Source organism: Fusarium subglutinans, assembly GCF_013396075.1.
Source record: "Fusarium subglutinans strain NRRL 66333 chromosome Unknown NRRL66333_c0000033, whole genome shotgun sequence".
NCBI lineage: Eukaryota > Fungi > Ascomycota > Sordariomycetes > Hypocreales > Nectriaceae > Fusarium > Fusarium subglutinans.
In genome coordinates, this window is record NW_023502096.1 from 85,062 (window position 1) to 109,355 (window position 24,294).

At 47.2% G+C, this 24,294-nt stretch overlaps 7 protein-coding genes across 7 annotated transcripts; 2 read left to right on the forward strand and 5 right to left on the reverse strand.

The window, feature by feature from the left end:
• Window positions 1-3: 3 nt before the first annotated feature.
• FSUBG_3833 (transcription factor SEF1) lies at window positions 4-3,494 on the reverse strand (the record flags this gene model as incomplete). Its single annotated transcript, XM_036681757.1, has 5 exons — window positions 4-958; window positions 1,009-1,443; window positions 1,489-1,701; window positions 1,756-1,866; window positions 2,584-3,494. The coding sequence occupies 5 exons, from the start codon at window positions 3,492-3,494 to the stop codon at window positions 4-6; spliced, it is 2,625 nt and encodes an 874-aa protein (XP_036540611.1).
• Window positions 3,495-4,108: 614 nt separating this feature from the next.
• On the reverse strand, window positions 4,109-6,017 carry FSUBG_3834 (L-ascorbate oxidase; the record flags this gene model as incomplete). Its single annotated transcript, XM_036681758.1, has 3 exons — window positions 4,109-4,736; window positions 4,786-5,720; window positions 5,769-6,017. The coding sequence occupies 3 exons, from the start codon at window positions 6,015-6,017 to the stop codon at window positions 4,109-4,111; spliced, it is 1,812 nt and encodes a 603-aa protein (XP_036540612.1).
• A 636-nt stretch (window positions 6,018-6,653) lies between these two features.
• On the reverse strand, window positions 6,654-9,418 carry FSUBG_3835 (beta-lactamase family; the record flags this gene model as incomplete). The annotated part of the gene is made up of 4 exons (XM_036681759.1): window positions 6,654-8,307; window positions 8,870-8,911; window positions 8,984-9,025; window positions 9,141-9,418. 4 exons carry the CDS (start codon window positions 9,416-9,418, stop codon window positions 6,654-6,656), a joined length of 2,016 nt encoding a protein of 671 aa, XP_036540613.1.
• A 454-nt stretch (window positions 9,419-9,872) lies between these two features.
• Window positions 9,873-11,243, reverse strand: FSUBG_3836 (monocarboxylate transporter; the record flags this gene model as incomplete). The annotated part of the gene is made up of 2 exons (XM_036681760.1): window positions 9,873-11,021; window positions 11,124-11,243. The coding sequence occupies 2 exons, from the start codon at window positions 11,241-11,243 to the stop codon at window positions 9,873-9,875; spliced, it is 1,269 nt and encodes a 422-aa protein (XP_036540614.1).
• A 7,767-nt stretch (window positions 11,244-19,010) lies between these two features.
• Window positions 19,011-20,172, forward strand: FSUBG_3837 (sphingoid long-chain base transporter RSB1; the record flags this gene model as incomplete). Its single annotated transcript, XM_036681761.1, has 3 exons — window positions 19,011-19,705; window positions 19,760-19,834; window positions 19,896-20,172. The coding sequence occupies 3 exons, from the start codon at window positions 19,011-19,013 to the stop codon at window positions 20,170-20,172; spliced, it is 1,047 nt and encodes a 348-aa protein (XP_036540615.1).
• A 309-nt stretch (window positions 20,173-20,481) lies between these two features.
• Window positions 20,482-21,690, reverse strand: FSUBG_3838 (uncharacterized protein; the record flags this gene model as incomplete). Its single annotated transcript, XM_036681762.1, has 1 exon — window positions 20,482-21,690. The coding sequence occupies one exon, from the start codon at window positions 21,688-21,690 to the stop codon at window positions 20,482-20,484; it is 1,209 nt and encodes a 402-aa protein (XP_036540616.1).
• A 1,432-nt stretch (window positions 21,691-23,122) lies between these two features.
• On the forward strand, window positions 23,123-24,038 carry FSUBG_3839 (endo-1 3-beta-glucanase; the record flags this gene model as incomplete). Its single annotated transcript, XM_036681763.1, has 2 exons — window positions 23,123-23,902; window positions 23,958-24,038. The coding sequence occupies 2 exons, from the start codon at window positions 23,123-23,125 to the stop codon at window positions 24,036-24,038; spliced, it is 861 nt and encodes a 286-aa protein (XP_036540617.1).
• Between the last annotated feature and the right edge of the window lie 256 nt (window positions 24,039-24,294).

Consider the following 24,294-nt stretch of genomic DNA (forward strand, 5'->3'; position numbering starts at 1 on the left):
CCTCTACCAGGTGCTTGGGTAATCACCCTCCAGTGATGCTGGGTCAAATTGGAGCAAGCTCGTGTATGGGTCACTCCAAAAGTTCTTCAAAAACTCCGGATTTCCATCCACCTGACTCATCATATCCCCATGATCCTGCACCGTCTCTGTCGATGTTTCCTCCACTGTCCCGCTTTCACCTTCTTCTACCTCAACGGGCTTTCCTCGTATTTTCCCCGCTGTATTAACAGCATCAAACATCAATGACACCCCCATTCTATGATTAAGCACCAGCTTTGTCTTATCCTCCTCCCCGGGACTATCACGCCCCAGTGCTTCGAACACACTCACAATCCGACTGAACTCATCTTTTGGGTCAATAGTACATGCTCTGCACAGCGTTTGTGCCATAGCGACATGATTGGCTACTAACTGTCGCTCTTCGGGGCTGTCTGAACTTTGGCGGATAAAGAATTTGAGGAGAAAGATTGTTGAGAAACCCAGACATCTGTGGCGGTCCTTCGGTTGGCATTTCTCGCGTCGGATAAGGGTGGTGTTTTCGGGATTGTTACGAATGGCGCGGGTCCCAATTTCGACGATTCGTAAGGCTATGTCGCGTGCTGTTCGTAGAAGGATCTGGCGGGAGGATGAATTTGCCGGGGATTTTGTTATTACGAGTGTGTATATGTGCATCTTGGCGTCTAGGATTGCGTATTCAACTATGCTTTTCGTTTCTTCACCTGGGAGAATCTCGTTCTTTATCGCATCAAGTTCAGTGTCAAACAAGCGAAGGAATGATGAGCTCGTGCCGTCTGCCAGCTCATGATTGAGTAGCGCTGTGAATTTTGCGACAACGAGTTGAATGCGTACTTCAATTGCAAAGGCTGGCGGAACGGTTTGTCGTTTCAGAAATCCATGAATCGCGGCAAAGTCCAGTTCTGATTCAATAGGACAGGGAAGGCCCAGGTGTAAGCTCAGTCTGTCTCCGTTAGTAAATACTACCAAATTCTCGTTCTTTTTGCAACTCACGATGTCGATACACTGAAACAAGACAGCCACGTGTTAATTCTTGACCGAATACTCCCCGATGTGACTCCGATGACTCGAAGAGATGGAATAGTTTGCTGACGATCAAGACTCAAATATCGAGCAGCTTGGATAGCAACACCACAGTACAGCCAGCTGGGCTCTTTCCATTGTTTGTCTGTAGGCAATGGCCAGTTGCATAGAAGTAACAAAGCTTGGACTTTATACAGTGGTAGTGGCGCGTCAGTTACAGTCTCCTGAACCAATCTCTCATATGGCGCCCGAAGCAACTGAAACAATGCAATGTTCTCTGCTTCAGGTAAACGGCAGAGCACAATTGTAACAATCGTCCAGAAGAGGAAGGGCTGGTTCTCATAAGTTGCTTGAGCGGAGAGGGATGCGACCACCGGAAGTCGAGGACGCATGTACTCTGCGAAACTGAAATCTATGAGCACATGCAGAGGGGACAGAGGGGGGTCTTACACCATGAAGGCCTCTGTCGCAGTAGAAGAGTCGAGGACTACCCCAGCCAAGCTCACAGTAAACGATGTAAGCTCAAAGTCATCTACACCTTCATCCTGAGATGCCGGCGATCTGCTCTCGGAAGTAGAGCTAGATCCAGCCACCAATTGATCCTCCGTACGATGAGTCTGATTGCGTAGTTCTTGAAGTTCCTTGCTCATAGCCTCCAAACGCCTATGTCGTCATCAGATCAGTGATAAATCCGGATAAAGCGGTCTTGATACGTACTTTCTCGCCGGTGTCCTCTTGAAAGTGGCGTCCACCGTGCAGAACAAGTGTCTTGCATTGCATCGAGAGCACGGATCAGGGAACTTCTCCTTGGAATCACATCGCAACTTGCTAATCAGCACTTATCTGTCCCATACTGAAGACAGAAGCTCGTACCTTTGCCTGTTTACACTCCGTACAGGCCTTGACCGGCCTCGAAGCTAAGTGACTCTGCGGCATTAAATAAATATGTTATTAATTAGATGTTTGTTGGCTACACAAACATGCGGGCGCTGGGAACTTTAAGGAAATTGCCGACATTGCTAGCCGTTAGGTAGATGGACCGTTCGTGCTACAAGCTTATCGATAGCGTTGTAAGCCGCGGACTTTAGATACTGAAGCGGGAAGGCTTGGCGGCTTCAGGATTTAGCCGGGAATGATCCAAGATCGACAGGGTACAGTCACTCCTTACTGGTGATTGGCAGACTTTGTGATCTATTTTTAGGCCTTATGTAGGGTAAGTTGATCTATCCAGTTCCTATCGGACTTCTCGAGGTTAGTATTAGTATCTCAGGCTTTCAATCTCTAAAGGTATTTGATAAATGAGTTACTAATCTGATGCCAAGGAGAACTAGTCTTTTAGTTGACAGCTTCGTAAGTTATGGTGAGATACTAGCTAGGCTGCCACGAACCATATGTTGGATCAAATCAGCCCAAGAAACGGGGGGCTCCGTTCATGAAGCAATAAAAGAATAGGCCCTATATCTCATACAACAACCGTTGAATTTTCTAGCTTCAGATTACAAAAGATAGAGAATAACAATATGAAACCAAGATACCAGCTAAGACCTATTCTTCTCAAAATTCTTCTTGTTCTCTTTCAACCAGGCCCTAAAATCCTGCATCCCAGGATTATAACTAAGGCACTCTTTCACATCCCCACGATATCCCTCATCTGCAAACCACTTGAACATATCACCAACAGACCCCTTCAACACAAACTTGACCGCGCTCGCAACCGGACAAGGCGCCAGAGCCATCCCCTGGCCGATGATTTCAAAATAAATTGCATCCGCCTCACGCTGTGTGAGCTCATCACCCACAAGGGTCAGCGCCTTATTCCTATACATATCCGGCCAGATGAGACTCTGAGCCGCAAACCAGCCAATGTCTTTAGTCGACACCATCTGAAGCTTCTTACTTCCCATCTGCCCCCACATTCGGGCGAAGCCCTTTCCATGGATATCAGTCGTGATGTTCTCGAAGAAGGTTACCGGTCGGAGAATAGTGTATGTCATTTGCTGTACGCTTTCACGCGCCTGCTGTTCGAGATGTTTTTCAATGGCGTATTTTGCGGCAAAGTTCTTGACGTAGGTCGGGTTACTGGGTGATCGCTCAGGCCCACCGCGATCTCCAGAGGAGTAGACAAAGTGGCGGACACCATGCTGTACAGCGGCGTCGATGACAGCCTTGCCTTGCTGTTCTTCTGCGTCCGAATTGATCTGTACACTGTAGACGCCCCATACTGGTCCAGCTTTGGCGAAAATTGCTCGGACGTTGTCCAAATCACCCTCCACAACAGATATCTTGGGATTAGTCGCAAGTGCTCCAGCTTTGCGGCTGGTGGTGTCACGGGTGACTGCGATGAGATGGAAGGAAGAGTCAGGGGAGTTTGAGAGGATGTTGTCAATGACAGCGCCGCCTTGCTTGCCGGTGGCGCCAAAGATCAACACGGTCTTTTGTGTGTTGAATGTCGACATGTTGATTCTTGTAGTAGAGTAAAGCTTGAATGTAAATGTTGGATTATCGTAGTAAGATTGTCAGTGTATTGTTTAGATGAGATGTCCTTCAAGTTTGCGAAACCATTTGTATTTATATAGTGTGACTATTCGCATTCTCTTGCGCAGAGACGGCATCCGGGCTGACATTTCTACATACATGGATCGACACGGAGCAACTCAATCATGGTGAAACTGATAGCTGAAAGATCGCCGTGCGAGTGCGAAAAGATGGAGGGCTCCAGGCGGGGCAAGGCTTAGCTTGAGACGTGCTAGCACATTTCAGGTTAGACTCGTGATTTGATTTCCTTTTTCGGGCTAACAAGCGAATGCGAGTCGGTCGGTTTATTCGTCCATTCAATATGGCGATGCTATTTTTTATCCTCCTGACAACCATTATGTTTGAAGATTATCTGGCAGGACTAACATGATGAAACGAAGAACGACTTCAATTAGGCCTAATATTTGATACTAGAACGGCAAAAAATAAGCCTCGTATGAATCTCTTATTACATGCTTCTACTCTAAAAAGTCGAGTCTAGCTCTATCGTGTCAACTAGTGACAAGAACCACAAACCAATCCTCCAGTCTATCCCCTAGTTATCATCACTATAATAGTGGTTGACAACTGGAGCCTTAGAACCAGTACCATACGCACTACCGCCATAGTTCAGATAACCCTGCGAGTACGGCAGAGCAGGGAACTTGCCCTTGATCTCCTGTGCATCGCCAAACACCCAAACCGTCGCCATACCCATGACCTGATGCTGAGAAATATGGCAGTGCATCATCCAAGCTCCGATGTTCTCCTCGGTGATCTTGATCCTCCAGGCTCTCCAACCAGCTGTATGATGAGGCACGCCCTTGACGGCGTAGCGATACAGATTAGTCGAGTCTCGAAGAACAGGCGTGAAGTTCTTGAAGTGCTTCTCGTTCTCACGCGCATCGTAAGTGCCATTTCCCGAGCCTAAGTCATAGACATGGTAGCCGTGCACATGCATTGGGTGGAAGTCCCAGCCTCCTGTAAGACCGTTGTTGTTCTGCCACACAATATCCAAGACTTCGCCCACCTTGGCTGGGAAGACTTTCGTGTTGGGGTCGAAACCGCCGTGCTCCACAGCAAGGGTATAGTTAGGTGTCTGGCCGGTTTCGTAGACTTGGATGAGATATGGGACCTGGTTGTGTTCTGCTTGGACACTTTCCTTCCAAGGAAGACCATTTTGACTGGACAGATTGGTCAGTAAGAGGGTAAAATATGCAAGAGGATACTCACGCCCAGACAAGTGTGCCGTTCAATGTTCCGTTCTCATATTGTCCAGTGGTCAGGACCTGATTGATCTGAATAGTCACCGTCCTGGTAACCTCGCTCAAGCGAGGGAAGGCCTCGTTGTTATACTTCGAAAGCCCCTCGAGCTTGTATTCAAGGTAGTCGTACGTCACGTTGGGCAAGACAACAGGTGACGAGGGTGGCAGGGTCCTCGGTAGCTTTGGTCCTTTAGGACACTTATACCTCAGAATAGCATAACCACTGATCTGCTTCGGTCGGTCACGGCTTTCATACCTGACCCAAAACTGCGAATCTTCTCCATGGCAGACATCCTTTGCAGACTTGGTCTTCAACAGATAGCTGAAGCGCTGGCCGGATGAAACTTGGACGTGATCTATCTTGGCGGGCTTGGTGTACGAACCATCAGCTTCAATGACAGTCAGCTTGTCGTGCCCGTCAATTCCAAGCTTGATCATCGACAAAGCAGTCGCGCTGATAAATCGCATGCGATACGTCTTGCCAGGGTCAACTTGAATGACATGAGGCGTGCAGCTAACGTCAGCAGCAGTATCGAAGCTCTGATTTCCAGAATTGCCGTTGATAGTAATCGCTTGAGGTTCACCAGACCATTTGAACGGATCTCCAAGAAGACCCGCCTCAATTGTCTCATCTGACGCAGCGTAGTTATCAGCAACAATAAATGCGAGATCTCCATCGTACTTGTATTCCGGTTTATCGGCATCCTTGACGATCAAGACTCCATGCGCCGTCAGGCTCTGGATCCCAACGTGCGAGTGATAAAAGTACGTTCCCGCATCTCCACGCTCAGGTCGAATTTCATAATCGAAGAAATTATTCGCGGGGATGGGCCATTGGCTGACAAGAGGTGTACCGTCGGAAAATGGTGCGGCGCGCTGGCTTAATCCATGCCAGTGCTGACTCTGTTAGCTGACGCTTCATCAAGTGCCAATTGGTGCCATAGAACTTACAACAGTGAGGTTCTGGCCTGGCACGCGATTGTAGACTCGGATCCAGACTGTTTGTTCTTCCTTGAGGTGCAGCGTAGGCCCCGGAAAAGTCCCGTTGAAAACGACCGATTGACGAGAGTTGCAATTGATTTTGATGTCCTCTAGCGTAGCCTCAAGCACATAATCTGGGGTAAACGTCTGATCGTGCACTTTGCATTTGGCCGCTGCCAAAGCCAACAATGGCAACACAGCCAAAAGATTGAACTTCATATTGCAGACCGTACCTCAAATCATAAGAACGAGATCCAAGGTAAAGCTCAATTACTATATATATTTCAGGATGACTCGGCACGTCGCATCAGGGGCCAGGGAATCCAGGCCCCCCGAGGTGCATTGTCACCCAACAAGCTTTCAGCCCGGATGACACGGCGTGAGCACTAAAGTATCACCTGAAGAAAGGAGCCTAGCGACTTTCCAAAGCCAGCGTGGCACGGTACGCAATGACGTCTGTGATAGTGTCAACAAGCGGTGCGATTTGGTAATAGCCAACCAAATACGAATAATGAAGGAAGAAGCTAGCGAGGCAGTAAGCAGAGGCGCCTCGATAATTGGTTACGAATTCAAGATCGTCGGAGTTCTCACCGGTTTTTGGGCGCTGCGTGTGACCATTTTGAGCCAGTGCATGGCTTAGCCGGATTAATGAGCTGGAGCTTGGGGGCGTAAGGTTTTATCTAGGCGCTATCTAAGCATCTGCCGCGTTTGAAACAAATTGGCATATGCAGAGAACTTTGCAAGCTTCGTTAGTTACTGGGGTTGCCCCGCTTCCGTTAATTACAGCCCCGTTGATCTGCATGACAGTTATTTCGGGGCTTCGGAAACAGCAAAGTCTAAATGGGAACTGCTACTCTACCTAGCCTTGCTGAAAAGTTCTCCATCTTCCTGTGTCTCATCAATCCTCCATCGAATAGCAACAACTTCTTGATCCTCGCAAATAAATTGGATCTTATAAAACCAATATGGTCTGCACCACTGACCCCGCTCGATGATGTGATCAAAGCTCTCATTAAATACAAAGGTCTGCTGTTCGTAGTGACGAAGGCTGTATTTCTCGTCATCCCGATTCTGAAGTGACATGGTAAGATCGCCATGGCTTTCCAACACGATACTGATAGAGAATTGATGAGACTTATGCCAGAAACAACCCTGATACTTCGTCAAGGGACCAGGAGGCTCAGTGGGATGTCTTTCGCTGTCCAAAATTGTCTGTACACGCTCCATGGCAGATCGCCCTTGCAAAGCTGCAGCGGTAAAGAACTGGCTGAAGGTGCTATTGATTTTGCCTGAAAGGAATGCTTGAGTCAGGATCTGAGCAGTCCAATCCGTAGCGTCGCAGTGGCCCAGAGAATTACCAAGAACAATGATCCCGGTTCTCAGCTCGGGCATCAGGTACACAGTCGAAGAGCAGCCCAGATTATTGCCAGCGTGATGAAGTAACAAAGGCCCGTTTGCCAAGTCTCCAATCGTAGGATATGTGTCCAACAACCCCGAGTTGCCAGTGATTTCACTGATCTGGTTCGGGAGTTGTGTACGTGCCCAGCCCATACCGTAGGACTGCTCGCGTAGAGCCTTGGGATCTTTAAGAGGGATAGCAGCGTCGAAAATAGTACGAAGCTCTTCAGCATTGACGTTGAGTTCCTCAACTTTGGTTGATGTAGCAATTGCTTGTAAAAGAGAACCATAAAACAGAAGGAGATCTCGCATGCAACTTCGAATGCCGCCGGCAGAAAATGCAACGGTATCGCTTGAGATACTAGGAGTTGGAACCCCGCGTAACTTCAAATCGTGATAGGCAAGATAAGCTCCTGAGATGTTTTGATCCGTGTTTGACGGTTGCTCCGTAAATGTCCGGGTCATGTTCAAAGGTTTGAGGATACGGCTCGCGAGAAACTCACCATAGCTCATGCCTGACACTTTCTCGATGATACATCCCACCGCATGATAACCAAAGTTATTGTAGACGAACTCTTGGCGTGGTGGGCGGCTTATATCGAGTGACGCAAGTACAGTAGTGCCTTGGGTTTTGGTAAGAAGCAGGTTGTTGTTTAATCCAATGAAGAGTGCATCAGACCTGCAAAGGCCCGCCCGATGGCATAGTAAGTCCCGGATAGTTGAACTGCCAACATTGGTGTGACGAAGCTCATCGAGAAAAGTGTCAACATGGTCATCCCAGTGAGCTGCCCCATCTGTTACGAGACAAGCAATGGCTAGTGCTGTAAACCCTTTGCACAGAGACCCAATGTTGAAAACAGTATCGGCGTCTGGTCTAAGTCCTTGCTTCACATCACGAGAACCGAGATACTTGTCGAATACCTTCCCATCGCGGTCCATTACCCCGATCGCAAGGCCTGGGGTGCCAGACGTCAAGCAAGCTTGCTCAATATCTGCCTCGGCAAGATTGAAGATTTCTTCCCAGGTTGATGTGCCGCCTGATAAGATGGCATTGTACTTGCTGGCCATCTTGACGATGTTGTCAAGAACAGAGAGTTGTGAGCCAGAGGTGCTGTTTTAAAACTGAGACTTGCAGCTGAGAGATTAGATCAGAACAGAAAAGTGAGCGTTAGAAGAGAATAGGATTAAGAAGTTGACATTGTGATTGAAAGTCAGCAATAAACAAAGAAAAGAGGGGTGAGTTACGCCGAGTCACGTGTACCTTGGCAGTTGATGCTATGATTGTAAGAAGGATTATTGATTACATTGTTATATTGTAATTAAGAATTTATATTGAAACTTCCCCATAGTTGTTCAGACTGATTGAAATATTTATTGTTCGACTTGGCCCTGGTTTAATCATTGGGTGTTTGACCCGGACTTAGCATGAGGGCAGGACTGAGCAGAGGTTAATGTATCATGACGCGTTCGAATGTGAGCGTTGACAAGGACGCCCGGCGGATGGGTCAGAGATGAATGTGCGGCGTGGTATGCGGTGGCTTCAACAAGACTCTGAGAGTATGCCACGACAGCGCGAATGGTGTAAGACCAGTAGTGTATTAGAATTTCGAAATTCGGAACTCAGTATGTGACCACGCTCTTGGTGTATTAATAGCTAAACCTTGCCAACATACCCAGCGACGAGCTCAAACCCGGAACCAAAGACACCAGCCGCCCTATCAACCCGATCTCATTTCACTGATCATTGTCAGAGAAGTGATTTAAGCTTTATGTAGTTGGATACTTACTTCAAGATGGCTTTCATGCCTTTCCAATCTGAGACACGGAGGCTATATGGATCATTTGAGGTCTTGCGCTTTTTTGTCGGCGAGCTCGCTTCATTGTTGATTCTTAGATGACGGAGAAGTAGCGTTAGTTTCATCGTCGCTGCTCTAACTAACCCACCAATGGCGAGTGAAGCCATTCGGAGTATTGGTTGGGTCATCTGACTCGACCTGGTTCGCATCGTGAATAAGATTACGGATGTCAAAGTAGTGAATTGCCTTGGTGAGGTGCTCGTTGGTAACCACACCCTTTCCTCCATAGCGTTCGCGTCGATTGGCAAGACACAAGAGAATGTATTTGACTTCCTTTATCATCTGAGCTGGCCAGCCCCCTGCAGTAGCGGCGATGACAGCTCGGCCAAGAAGGAGGTTGAGATTCTGGAGCCAAGAAAAGTCCATGGTAGAGGGAGCCGCTGTACCCAACTAAAGCCAGGGCCACTCTCCAACCATCTCGTTGATCTCTTTGCATAGGATAGTCGTGGGGTCATTCTCGCGGTCCAAATTGATGTTGCTAGGCTTCATTGCCCGCTGGCCCTTGGGCGACATCTTGAATAACCGAGATGCAAAGGATTCAAAAATGGTAGTAGATAGGTTGTTAAAGAGAATTTGTGTTGTAAAAGTGAGAAGATGAAGGGAAGAGGAGAAAATGGGAGATGGAACATATATGCGGAAGCTGTGGAGCGCGGTGCAGGTAGTGATTCAGAGGCCTCGAGCGGGTCAAAACTTTGCTGAACAAAATACTCAAGCGCTGCTCGGAGGGACCGCGCCACTCCCATGAAAAAGAATGCAATCGCCCTTCAATTGAGGAGGTCTCATTCAGTAACTGTCATTATTTACAGGAGTCTCTCAAGAACTACAACCTCTTGATCAACTTCTTACTCAACATAAGCCTTGATATAACAATCAAAAACGTCGCAGCAGACCCAACACCAGCCGCATAAAAGATAGCTGCTCTATACGGCTCAATGGACGAAGCCTCCGACGCGCCCGCGGCATCAATCAAAATGCCCGCCAAAGGCGCGCCCATCAGGTATCCCGGTGTCCAGAATGACGTCATCAGGCTAATAGACGCAGCAGCTGATCCAGGCGCGAGTGCAGCTACAGCTGTCGGCAGTGCAACGAAGAAGCTTCCGTTCGCGCACCCGTTGATGATGGCGAAGGCGAAGAGTGGCGGAAGTGATGAACTCACAGGCCAGATTGCTAGCATGGACACGCTGTTGATAAGAGCTGCAAGGGCCAGAGAGTTGAAAGCACCCATGCGGTCGCAGATCCAGCCTCCGAAGAGACGACCAACGGCTGTGGATGCACCGAAGCCTGCGACAAGGCCGGCGCCTGTCGAAGCCGAGAGGCCGATTGATCTTGCAAAGACGGGCAAGAAGAATGGTGGCACAAGGAGAGCGAAAACTCCGACAGCACCTGACATGGTGAGAGTCAGGAAAGGCATGCTCTTCAGCTGTGACCAGTCAAATCTCGATGTCGTTCCGCCACGCCTAAGTTCTTTGAGAAGAAAGGCACACGGAATTCCTGTCACAAGAATCGAAGCACCAAGGATTCGAAACGTCCACTGAAGTCCAACCTTATCGATCATGGCTTGCGTTGCCAAAGGAAGCACAGTTGCGCCGACACCCCCTCCAGCTTTGACGATCCCATTGGCTGTACCGAGTTTTCGACTAAACCATTGCGTAGGCATCGTGTTTGTCGCCGTGAAGAGCAGCGATGTTGACAACCCCACGAGTAGTCCGGCAATGCAGAAAAGACCCGCGAGATGCTCAAGAGTGAAACTCGTGATGATCAAACCTGACCCGAAGAAGATTGTCGCTACGAGGCTGGTGATCCGGATACCATATTCTCTCGACAATCTGACTGATATCAAGCCGAACGCGACCGTGCATGCCATGTACAAACTCCCAACAAATGTAATGGTTCGAATGTTAGTATGCAGTCGAGGCGACTGCACGATGGCAGCTTGCACGACACCCCAAGCTGTAGTGTACCCATTTATCTAAAAGATTAGAATGAAGCATGATGCGACAATAGTCCAGCCATATCCACCATCTAGAATTGCGCTCGTGGCGTTCTCTGGTGGTTCTTCCTCGTTTCTCACTGTATCTTCAGTTGTGTTGAGTGGACTTTGGCCCAAGGAAGACATCGCCATAGCATTTCCTTGGCGTGACGGATCCATGATGGAAGTTGTGGCGGATTCTGCGACTGTGTTTGTGGCCATTTTGATGATGGTGGACGACTACAGAGTAGAGATGGGTGGCTTCCATTCTAAGAGGCGAGAACTATATACATAGGTAAAAGTCGATTGGCACAGAGAGCAGTAGCATCGCCATCACATGAAGGGCGCACGTACAGGGCATGGCAGACCTGAAGGGCGCGCACATAAGCATAAGCAGTGACGGCATTCAACCTGCCTGTATCTTGGGCATGGATGACCATCTTCCTAGTCAAGTTAGGCTGTCTTTCACCGCCGATAAACTCTTCCCTAATTCAGCTTCAACGCGGGGTTACACGATCTAAGCCTTGGCATCATCGGGGGAAAAAATATCGTGTTGTCATTCATTACCTGTGTTTGCAGCCTAAAGCTTAACCTTATAGGCCGCAAACATAGTTAAGCCTTGGCATCCCATCGATTGCCTCTCATCTCTAGTATCACACTCTGATAAAGCTCACCAACAGTGGTAATTCCCTTCTAACCCCAACTTATAACTTAGCTCTGATTGGGGATAATTCAAGCAGAGATAGATTGAGATGCGCAGTCTAAAGAAGCCTTCACCTTTGAGGCTTGTCAGCATATGTCACCATGATGCCATGAGAGGCAAGCTTGGAGGCGGAGGGTTGCCAGTTGAGCCAGTGCACGATGTTGAACGGCAATAGAATTGATTACTAGTACGGAATGCAATGGTTCTTCTGACCAAGCGTAAAAGGATATAGTTGCCGAGCAGTTACAATGAATCAATGACATCCTCTACATTCCGGCGTCGAGAGCACCGTCGGACAAGGTCTTCAATTCACATACGGAATTCCGCTCACAACGCACAATGAACTCCGTATGTCCGGTTGATCAGCATTTATGGGGCTGGAGCCGGATCTGGAGGGCGCGATGCCATAAGTGTATGCCCACAAAGCTCACCTTGCTACTGCCCACAAACAACCGTCTATAACCAGTATGTAGCTTGGCTCTGTACTATAATGTCCCTTGTTAACTTCGATATTCAATGAACGATATAGAACTCGCTATTCAATACATGCAATATTCAGTTCATGAGCTTGAGAGTGAAGACTCGGATTTATGCCAAGACTTGCCATGAATCTTGTGCCAAGCCAAGACTTGCCATGAATCTTGTGCCAAGTCAAGATATAAAGTATAAAGGCTTTAAATTATATACATGGAGAGAGGATTAGCGTGAGAATGCACAGTCATCCAGAATGGGTGAGCTTAGCTTTACATCGGGCTACCGACTCACGAACTCGATGCCACCTATCTACCGGTGAGGTGCATTTGGCCTCAGTGTCTTTCCCATGATCGTTCTCACTCGCCTTGTCATCTTCAGGCTGTTTCTCTATTACTGTCTCCTCCATCTCCGTTGCGTCCCCCTTCCCAGCCTTTTTCTTGCTAGGGCATTCTGGATTTGGGCAGGTCTCGGGCGTAAAGGCGCCGCCTACGGTAGTCCTCATTTCCCCATTGATCACCAATGACGGAGAGTGGAAGGTCGTTGAAGTAGTCAGCCCTAAATATGATGGGCAGTATAACCACTTCAAAGTCTCGGTATGCTCGCAGGCAGTACAGTATATTATCTCTCGGATACACATGTTGTCGGTGGTGTAGTTAATGTTCTTAAATAGAATATCTTCCTTTTAAAAGGGTGTTGGTAGAGGTTCAAGTTGACACTGATTGTTGTATTTTATAGGCGCCATTTTGGGAGACATCATGTGATCTGGAACATGAGATGTATCCTGACTTGACCGAAATTAAAGACCTCGTGACAAATGAAGCGCGATACAGTGAATCGGTTTGTACAGCCAGACTCTGGACTAAGTGAATAGACAGCATACAATATTCCTACAGCAAAGTCGACGTTTAGCCAATAGTTAGGGAAGCTGAAGCATCGCCATGCCTAGCCGTGAGCACTCCAAAGGGGTATCCCATAGCTAGGGCTCCATAATATAGCCACATACACGAAGCGAAGTCATCACGTCCCCCCTGACCGACTTAGTGTTTCGGCTCTTCAACACATCATAACGAGAACAAGTCTTCTGAAAGCCAAGTGCTGTTCTGAGTTTAGTCATAGTCATAGTCACGATGTTTTGCTGATCAAATTCCTTCTACATATCACTGTTCTCGAAGGTTATCACAACACCAGGTTCTTTATTTCAGCTATCTGATATCGACTGCCTTCATTATGGCCCCCCTTTCAACAAGCGGTACGGGACTAGTCCGTACGTTTCAATGCTTTCATTCCATACATGACATTGAACCTCCAGGCCGCTAGAAGAAAGGAGGTTCTGGGATATATGATCTGCCTGAAGCAATCCAGTCGTTATATTGAGCCACGCATGTAACGCAATGATCGAACGAGGAACTTCTGTCCTGATCAACCTCGGAGCAATTGCTCAAGTCACAGCGTTCCTTGTTATCCTTGCGAGCCTTTTCACATCGACGGATTTCAAGGTCGACACCTGTCGACATGTGGCACCGTCTGCAGCGGTAAGTGATGTTTGTGAGCCAGCACATGGTGAGCTAGTAGTTTATGAGAATCTTTAAAAAAATGTTTCTGGTAGGTATAGTTGTGTAGAATAATAGAGTGTAGTTTTGATGTTGATGTTTGAGGGAGAAATCTTCCTGGGGCTAGGATGGCGGGTTTTTATACTTGGGAAAGGCCAGTGATTCACAAGCACAATACATGGGTTTCAAATGTCTTAGTCTTACAGTGCATTAAATCTGATAATTCAAAGCCTGGTTTTGTAACAGCACATCGGGCTCAATCTCTCACCTTCAGAGCCCCTGGGACGTTCCGGATGAATATATAAACCTTCGGGTCTTTGCTACGACAACACGTTCAGAAAAGATTAGTTCTATATTTGTAACTGCTTAGAGTATCTAGCATACTACTGTTCGGGGAGTTCATGAATCTGGAACCATGGCATCAAGGTCAGCAGTAAATCGTTGAACTTCAGGTTGCGGTTGCAGCTGCAGACAACAGCCGTACATTATTTTTGACTCTCGAACGTCGGGGCTCTTAAAGCAGGCCTCATATAGTGAATGGTCCTCGTCACACGGCGAACAACACATCGCATATCTTTCGTGTCAGCAATATGGGAGAAGATCTCTCTTAAGTCAGCTAACACCTAGCTAACATAACATCAAGGCCATAAGAGATACGCCTGACCTCTACCATAAGAGACAAAGGCTACTACCCGAGGCTGACAGCCCAGACTCCGATAGTGCTCAATCTAGGCTTGCTACTCTAGGCAAAAGGTGGTTGGGGATAGTAGGGTCTTCCCGCCCGCAGAGCTGCCTGCCACCGATCGTACTCCCTCTCACATACAGAACATTCACGCCACCTCAAAATTCGGTTTAATGTCCCGTCAGTGCAATCCTCCAGACTGCAACGCCATTTGCCCTCCGCGGTCGCTCTCGCGCATTTCTGGGTGCTGTACTCGCTACATATCACCTGGCCACACCGTAAACACCGGAAATAAGTGGTGACACAGACACACATATCAGCGCGTTGATATGCTAGCGATATTGTATTTATTCAAAGTAATATTGAACGTGATGGGAGTGTTGGCGAAAGAAAAGAAAAATACGTTCCAGGCTGTGAGATTGACGAAGTAGATGTACTTGGAGATCATCAGTGATTCGCAACGAGGAGTTTGCATGGTGGAAGAATTTATGTTCCACTGAATGCAGCAAGCGTTACCTTTCTTTATATATGTAACTCAAATTTCACAATCACGCTGATGAAATCAAGATTGTATCAAAAGTGTAACATGACGGATTGGCTAGCATAGAGGCGCGCCATATTGTATACCTTCAATAGGATGATTTACCGACTGGGCAATATTAACGCATGTTACACAATATTTACTCCCGAACAATTTAATCCAGGTCAGTTAATCAGCCTCTTCATAAATACCCATCCATTGATCAGGCATCATGAATGAGCAGAATGTGTCCAGAGTATTTATGGTAAACTGAAGGCTACTATATCAAGGCAGTTTCTTCTTCCAGGCTATCAAGTATATTATTTCACATAGTGCTCAAACCCAGGGAAAGGTGGATCGGGTGTTGTAACATCGTCACCCTCATCTACACGTAACTTCCAAGAAGCGAAAGCCTGAGAACATGTTATACACCGTTCAAACGGCTCCCAAATCTCCTAGGGGGTTTTCCACTTCGCATTCAGGCAAACATGAATGCCTTTGGCCCTGGCTTTGGGACACTGTCTGACTTGGACATTAGATTTGAGTTGACATTTGCAGCGTTCGCAGAGGTGGAGCGTGTCTGTGACTTGGCACATATTGGGGCTTAACTTTTGAGATAGGAGGGATTCTTTAGTTTGATGAGAATCAAGATCAGATAGTTATAGCGTCCTAGGTGATTTAAGAAGGGGGATTCTTCTTTGTTGCAAATGTGAAAAGATCTTCCAAGAATGATGATAGGATTTATATATATTCAGAAGGCCAGTGATTCGCTAGTCTAAGTATCAGTTAGCTATCGGCTGTTCTGGGACGATCAATGTGCTAGAATAATAAGACATGCCATACAGGTGACTCTACTACGTGACAGTGCGCCCAGTATGCAATTCATGTCTCAGCTCCCGCTGAAAATTACTCATCACCAAAAGTGTTTTTAACACTTTATCGTCTCAGATACCAGAGCACTTCATCATTTACAGAAAACGCTGACTACACAATTAATATTTCACCGGGTTATTGGTGTTGATAAGCATGGGTTATATAATTTGATTTAGAGCCTCTTTTCTATTGAAGTATTCATGCTTTCCTGTAAATGCCTATCTAGTAACGTCGAAATGGGGGATGAGGGTCGGGAACGGGCCATCCTCGTCTCAAATCTTCCTGCCATTGGCTGAACTCTCTTGTACATGATGAGCAACTGGTCCAAGGCTTTGTTCTCCAGACGGGTGCAGTCGAGGTAGTATTTGTGCAGCTGCTGACGCCTTGCTGCAGGGCTGTCGTGCATCTTGTAATGTCAACTTCGGAACCGAGGTCTTTATCGCAGCGTTCACACTTATAGAATATGGCTGTCCTGTAGCACATTATCAAGTTCTTTGAGGTAAGCCGAAGGTCTCGAATATGCTCCGGCTGTAGTTTGAGAAGAGAACAATTGTCTTCTGGGATTCCTAATGAATGAGGGTAAAGTGCTGTGGAGTCTTAGATTGGATACCGAGAACATATGGAGCTTTTATATATAAGCCTCAATCTTCACTTAATCACGACGGAGCAACGTCTACGCATCACTAGATTAGATCTTACGAGATCCTTTTACAATCACTGTACTTATAGAACTCTTCGAAAGACAGATCGGCCGTGTTCACAGAACAAATGATAAACAGTGAATGGTTTACGATCCAGATTCTACCTCTTCAACTACATGAATGGTGGATTAGGCTGATAGTAATGTCCCTGTCGCTGAGCAGCCAACCATGCGTTGTACTCTGCCATGCAGGATCTACACTGCTGCCAAGGGGTTACCGAGTTCGCGCTCCGTCGTTCGCAATTGCTCCTGGAGCAATCTCTCCCGTGCGATATAGCCCGCGCACAACAATGACGACGCTCCTCTTCCAGTGTGATTCTGCCACACCGGGCGCACGTATAAGTATATTTAACAAGAACACACATTCTTAATACGGATTTTCACGCTGTTGTCTTGTGATAGTACGGTTTGTAGACTTTGAAAAGCTCTGTTGGTCGGAGTTTATTTTCAAGAAAAGGAAACAACTATCTTGCTCAGCTAGCCAGACTTTATACACAAAGAGAGGCCGTGACTAACTCTCATTTCCCGAAATCTATGATTCAGCTTCAAATGTTGATCATCTCAAAGGGCGGGTTAGGCTCGTAGTAAAATCCGGCTTGCTGGGCCGTATACCATGCTTGGTATTCTGTAGCGCACGCGTCACATTCCATCCAAAAGACTGGTCGTGTGACTTCACTTGACGTGCAATTGCTCGGAGGGCAAAGGGGTTGATTGGGGTCAGGATTTTGTGCACATTTTGCATAATCCTGCTTCGCTCTCGTGATGGCACGACAGCGGCAGCAACGGAAAGTGACGTTAACGATATGACACATTGTGTTATCTAGTGGTTGGTACTTTCTGTTAAGTCTGGTGTTTTAATTTGGATATTTAGATTTGTGTCTTGAGGAAATTGATGGGAGAGCAAAGGTTCTTCTGAGTGCTAGTACTATAGCTATATATACTTAGAGGAATATGGTGAATAACAAACAGTTGATATTGAATATGGCCAAAGAGTATTGTTTCCAAATCTAATGATGAGTGAATGTGTTAGTGTTTGTATCCACGTCAATATCACTCAGCATATGCAGTTTGACAGGGTCTGAGCCCAATATGATCACTGCATCATTGAAGTCCTTTGTGTTACAGCCATCATGTGCGTCTTTTTCTAGCAAAAGGTTCGAGGTTACTACCAAGGCCTAGACCAGTATCGACATTGCATCCCAGCATTACCAAATTTGGTACGCATCATTTGTTTCCTCCGCTGCGTAGTACGCTGCAACACAAGTTTCGCAATACCACCAATTCAGGACTCTGTCTTCCGAACTATGTGTGGAGTAACGACTGGCACATCTGTGTCGTCGTGATCTTGCTCTGGCGTGTCTACATCGCCTGATATCTCGCTCGGTGTCTAATACTCCTCTGCATTTAGCGCAGATGTATGTCACGGCTATCATGTGGCACATCAATTATGTTTACCTACGTTTAAAACTTTAATTAGAAGTAGAAGATTTCTTTTTTCGTGAATATGAGAAGTAATTGCGATTTATATACTTGGGGGGCCTCATTGATTGATCTTAGCCGCATGAGAATGGTATACATGTAAGCCGTCGATTACTTCTGATTGGTAGTGGCATACCATACATACCGGTGATTCACTGTGTAACTAGCTGGAGCAAAGAACTTACGTTACTCGGGAAACTCCTTGAGCACTGTGAATCAAAATGCGACCCTCTCTTTTGTCTTATAAGGTAATGGGATTCCATATGTTGGTTAAAGCACCAGGCGAGCGGACAAGATTGCCAATCCATGCGCTTCCCTCTGTTTACATGGGTTTTCCCACCTTCTTGTTGAATTCTTCGTTGGCTCCCTTCTGGATCCTCTCTTGGCTGTTCCAAGGATGTGAACACTCTATAAGCCAGTCGCTTAACTGCAACCCCATACATTGCACCAACTTCGACGTCCTTCGCCGAAACCGATCAAATAGTTAACGCAACAATATCAGCATTGATCTTCTATTTTTGAGTCACAAAATGATATATCGAATCATATTTTTGTAAAATGAGGACGCGTAGCCATCATCCCTGATATGGCTCTCGGAATCCCGAAAAAGCGTCTGACCAATGGCTTACCCTTGGCGCTCGACCAACAAACCAATCACGGACCTTTAGAATTGCCGCCCGGCCTGCACAAGCGGCTTTATGTCTAAGTTTAAGCATAATGTTGACGATCCGGGATCCCGATGCCGCCGTCTGATGGTTTGATATAAGGTTGAATCGCACAGCCTTCCAGGGAGACGCGGTTTGCTTGTTTTCATTGCCACTTTGGTGAAGTAAACGGGATTTCCGTTGCCGATTTTTAATGCACGGCCGAACATAAAAGAGCTATGGTACTCCAATCTTAGAACAAAATCTATCTTCATAATAAGCCAGCACTATTACTATATCACAAATCTCGAACCTCGACTTCCAATCATTTGTTATCTTCACCTTACATCATCGGACGAACAAAATGAGCAACGAGCAGAGAGAACGATGTGAGGAAATCTCTCCCGACTGTCCCCTAGAGGACACCATATACGGCTATGTCCCCAACATGGGCGGCAACGCCTTCTTCGGCGTCGTCTTTGGTATCTGCACCCTCGTTCAAGTCTACTTCCTCATCCGCTACTGGCGTCTCTGGAAAGGTTACACCATCCTCGTCCTCCTTGGCAGCCTGCTCGAATGCTGCGGCTACGCCGGCCGAATTCTCATGTCGAAGAACCCATGGGACGGTGCCGCTACATCCATCCAGTTTGTACTTCTCATGGTCGGCCCATCATTCATCGCTGCAGCATTGTACATGACACTTCGAGCTTTGGTGCAGTATTTTGGGGAGCACTATACCAAGCTTCCGGCGAGACTTTGGACGTGGCCGTTCGTTACTGCTGATATGCTGGGGTTCTTCTCGCAGTGTGTTGGTGGTGTTTTGGCGTCGATGACGGAGAAGTATCCTTCTCTTGGAACTGTTGGTAGGGTAGTCATGGTGTTTGGTGTATCATTCCAGGCTGTCGTCATGGCTATTGCGGGCATTCTTGCTGCCGACTTTGCTTTGCGTATGCGCCGTGAACGTGGAAGTGTCTTTCGACATCTACCCAAAGACCTCAACATATTTCTGATCTCTCTGACGGTTGTATTCTTTCTCGTTCTCACCCGCTGTATCTACCGGTAAGTGTTATCATCCTATCCTCTTGTCAGCACACACTTGCTCAACAGTTTTAGTATTCCCGAGCTGGCTGGCGGTGTTGGTGGACACATGATGCGCCAAGAGGTTGAGTTCATGATCCTCGATGGATGGTAAGTTCACTTCATCTCCTTCTATCAAGTGACCCCTTGTCTAACATTAGACCTTTGCCAGTATGATCGCCATTTCCGTCATTCTGCTCTCCGTCATCCACCCCGGTATCTACGCCACCGCTATTCATGGCCGTGCAGACCATCGATCCAAGTCAGTCAGACTGATGGATCTCGAATCAAGTGCATCTCGAGATGATTCTGGCAGAGCTCCTTCGGATAGATCACGGAGAGGACATTCCAGCAGATCACACAGGTCACCTTCGAATAGATCGTGTAGATCACCCTCAGGCCGATACGAACCTCGACGAGAGCATCGACGTGAGCCCTCCGACTACTGATCTCATGGAGATGTCACAGCAATTAGACACCAGAGTAATGAGAGGATATCGCAGGAAAGAGTGAGGGTTATACCAGTGGCGGTCGCCATTTGGTGTTATGGAAGTTTCTCCTGTGTACCGTTCTATTAGCAATGGGTCTTGTCTTTATATATGTAAATCATAGTTGTTCTAGAGACATATGTGTACATCGCGGCTGTAGTTCGACTGCCATCGCTTCGTTTAGATATCGCAATACCTTCTGGTCCTATCCTAAAACTGCCGGCCCAGAGCTTTGATATGAAATAGTCAAAGTTTTCGCCGTCTCAATCACTACCCTAAGACACTTGTCCAACTGGGGTTTACTGTCCCAGTCCCATCAAAGTACACGAGATAGTAGAAGATGGTAGTGATAAGGTTGAACACTGTCAGTGTAATGCTCGTACTGGTTGTCGTGTTCAAAGTGAGGCCCCGTACAACCAATTGATCTGGAGCAACGCCTATCCTTCCCATCCAAGCCCCTGGTTGACCCGCAAACAGACGATCCCTAGTCTCTTCCTGCTCCTCTGCACTATCTTCACCCGAGATGGACTGCACCTCCAATTCCCCGTTCTGTTCTTCTTCTGCGCTGCCACGGGACAATAAAACTGTTAAGAGAGTTCCTATCGATTCCAGTAGCTTCGCAATAGCTATGCTGACAATGGCGGTACAGATGATTAAGCCCGAACTATAATTGAATAGGTCCATCCACCCCGGTGGCGGCTTAATCGTCGCTTGCGATGCATTCCTTCCAGATGGGTGCCTTGTAAGCCCAAGAACCACCATCAATAAGTAAAAGCCTCGCATAGGTACGATATAAAGTGATCTTGAGAGGTCTATGCGTCGTCGCGCAACCAAATACGCAATCCATATGATAACCTGCAATACCATGGAGGAACTAACAACGATCGTGGCCCAGTCGCAAAGATTTTCTAGCTCACTAGAGAGTTTGAAAGAGGCTTGTCGGCTGATATTGAACCATATCCAGAACTCGAATGGCGCTTGAAGTGCTGACGACAGGAAGACATCGATTGAAGTTGAATCATCCTGTTCTCGGAGGATCCCTTCTGGCTCCCATCCACAAATGGATACCAGGAGCTTCGTAATATTGGCAAAGAAGAAGATAAAAGCACAAACTTGCGTCGCAGGTACGCCTTGGAGACTAAATACTTTGATAGTCTGTGGGAGGACGGTAAATATTGTCAAGGCTAATCTGATGACCAGACCAGTCGCTTTTGGTGAGTTGCGACGAGTCTGTCGAGTGGAATTATGTGACGAGAGAAATCTCGAAATACCTCGGGCCAGTACAAACAAGTCAAATATGGAATCGATGAGACAGACGGCGGGGATGGAGCGAACAATATCGACATTGCCTCCGAAGATGTCATTGTCTCTTTTTCGATTGCCCGACGGTTGAGCTGCTGCTGCTGATGCTAGAGAGGCGAGGATCCAGAATGCTGTTGGACCGGTGACCTCTGCTGGCGATTGCGAGCCGCTGGACATGTTCGCATGACTTCGAAAAAGAGAGATATCTAGAAACCGGTTTCAGTGTAAGATGACGCTCTCAAGATATTGATAACGATAAGCGAGGATGGTTGGGGCGTTGTTGTCAGCCTGGAATCTGCCTGGTTGTGTCGGAGTCGTAGCGTTAGTGCTGTACACAGATGAAGGGAAAAGCTACAGGTCGATGCCATATCTTGGTCTGACTTTAGCGTTTCAACTTCCGATAAGAAGTATACACTGCGATAAGACCAGTACTGCTTTAGCAACCCCGCCACGATTCTAGATTTAAATACCCTACAGCTCGCGATCTACCATGAATGATGTGAAAACAAGCCCCGGCGACTGAACTGACATGGACCAGGTTAGATGATGTTGATCTGTAGTAACATTTATGACAAGTCCAACTACCAGTGATTCTAGTATTTATCTCACATGCAAATGGCACCCAGGCAATAAACTTCATTCATCTTGAATTGACTTTTGAGATTAGGTTGAGCTTGTAGTCACTTTATCCTCAACCGTTGAGTAAAGGCTGTGTCGTCAAAAGCGATAATGAATTTAACTCAAGACATATCATAAATGAGCAACTGTACAAATGACTTCAATGCAACCTGCCAGTTGCGATCATCCACCGGTACTAATGAGAAACGCGCAGACTCGTGCCTTTTAATCTTAAGCTCATGAGAAGGTCACCTGTCTTGCCAGTAACTGGACCGTCTCTACGCGCTGAAACAAATGCTCTAGCAAATCAAGTGACCATTCAGATTATCCTGAATGGAATTGGAAGGTCATGACTGGAGTTCTAGTCCGGTTTGGGTGCATCATCCCCGATCCTCGGGCCAATCACTCTAACCAGCACGGGCTAGTTTCCCTTCTCGGGAACTATTCCTCCCAGCAGGGTTGTAGGGCATGAAATTTGCGAGCGACTGATGTAACGCTCTGATAGGTCACGCTTCTTGATCATAGGGAGAGGATGCGAAAATTCTTGTCATTGAGGGTTGAGTGGTGACTATACTTTGGATCATGTCTGGGAGATGGGGAATCATTGTGTTGAGATACTTGAGCACGAGAAGTTTTCTTCTAATAGAATGGCAATTTTTCAAAGTCGTTCCTTGTCTTGAAGTTTTCACTTCTTATAAGTGACGCGATCACTAGATCGACACGCTAGTAACATGACATGCGGGAGGCTGTCAATGCAGGTCCGTCGGCATTGAGCCATGAGATCTCGGGCCCTTGCATCTCTTAGCATGATGGATATGACCCATGGCACTGGAATAATAAGATAGGGAGTATAGCCTACTACGTACCAAATGCCATCCTCCCCCCTATCCTATAAGAGTACACGGTTTCAGCGCCACCATTCTTATTCTAAGCAATCTACCGAGCAGTCAAAGTCAAATATTACTTACCAGTACTTCCTACTACCTTCAAGATGTTTTTCAAGCAACCCATTACAGCACTCTTATCGCTTTCCGCGACCGCTCTGGCTTGGGATGCCCCAAGCTACAGTGGCTTTACACGTGTCTGGCAGGATCCTTTCTCTGGCGCTGCCGGCACCCTACCTGACACTAGCCGATGGAACATTATAACGGGATATCTGAACGTCAACGCGGAACTCGAAGTCTACACATCATCCAGTCGCAACGTCCAACGAAGTGGTGGCGATACCCTCCAGCTTGTCCCCTGGCGCGATGCTTCCGCTCTCAAGGGCTGGACTTCTGGCCGCGTTGAGAGCAAATATGTCTTCACTCCCCAGGCGGGCAAGATCACAAGAGCCGAGGCCAACCTGCGATTTGGTTCATGCTCTACCAGCAACAAACAAGGAATCTGGCCTGCTTTTTGGATGCTTGGAAACATTTTGCGCAACGGCGGTAGCTGGCCTTCTTGTGGCGAGCTTGATGTCATGGAGACGGTTAACGGCCAGTTGACCGGATACGGAACTGCGCACTGCGATGTTTACCCTGGCGGCATCTGCAACGAAGGCACCGGTATTGGTGGCACGATTGGTCTCCCTAACCAAGACTGGCATACCTGGAGGATCGAGTTCAACCGCGCCAAGAGCAGCTGGCGAGATGAGACTATTACCTGGTTCTTGGATGGACAGCAGTTCCATCAGATCTCGGGTGCGAGAATCAACAACGATGGAGTTTGGAATACCCTGTGCCATAGCCCCATGTATTTCATTCTCAATGTCGCTGTTGGTGGTACTTGGGTAAGTCATCAAGGAGTCCACAATATCTTCGAAGGATAAACTGACATTCTAATAGCCTGGATATCCCAACGGCAACACCTGCGACGGCTATGGTAGCATGATGGAAGTCGGCTATGTCGCCCATTACTCTAACTAAGCCTGGTTTGATAACCATCACCATCACTTCGACCTCCTTTATTAGCCTCTGTCGTTTCTGCTTCTATATCCCTTCATGCATCGAGATATCCCATCATGTATTGTTTATTTGTTTCGTATTTTCCGATGTATTAGATGACTGCGTACCTCTACATTCGTTTCTTGTTGTATTATTACTAGACTTAGCATAGAATACACCTTGCATACACCTATAAGCCAACATTCATTCTGCGACGGTACTCCTTTCCTTGACGTGC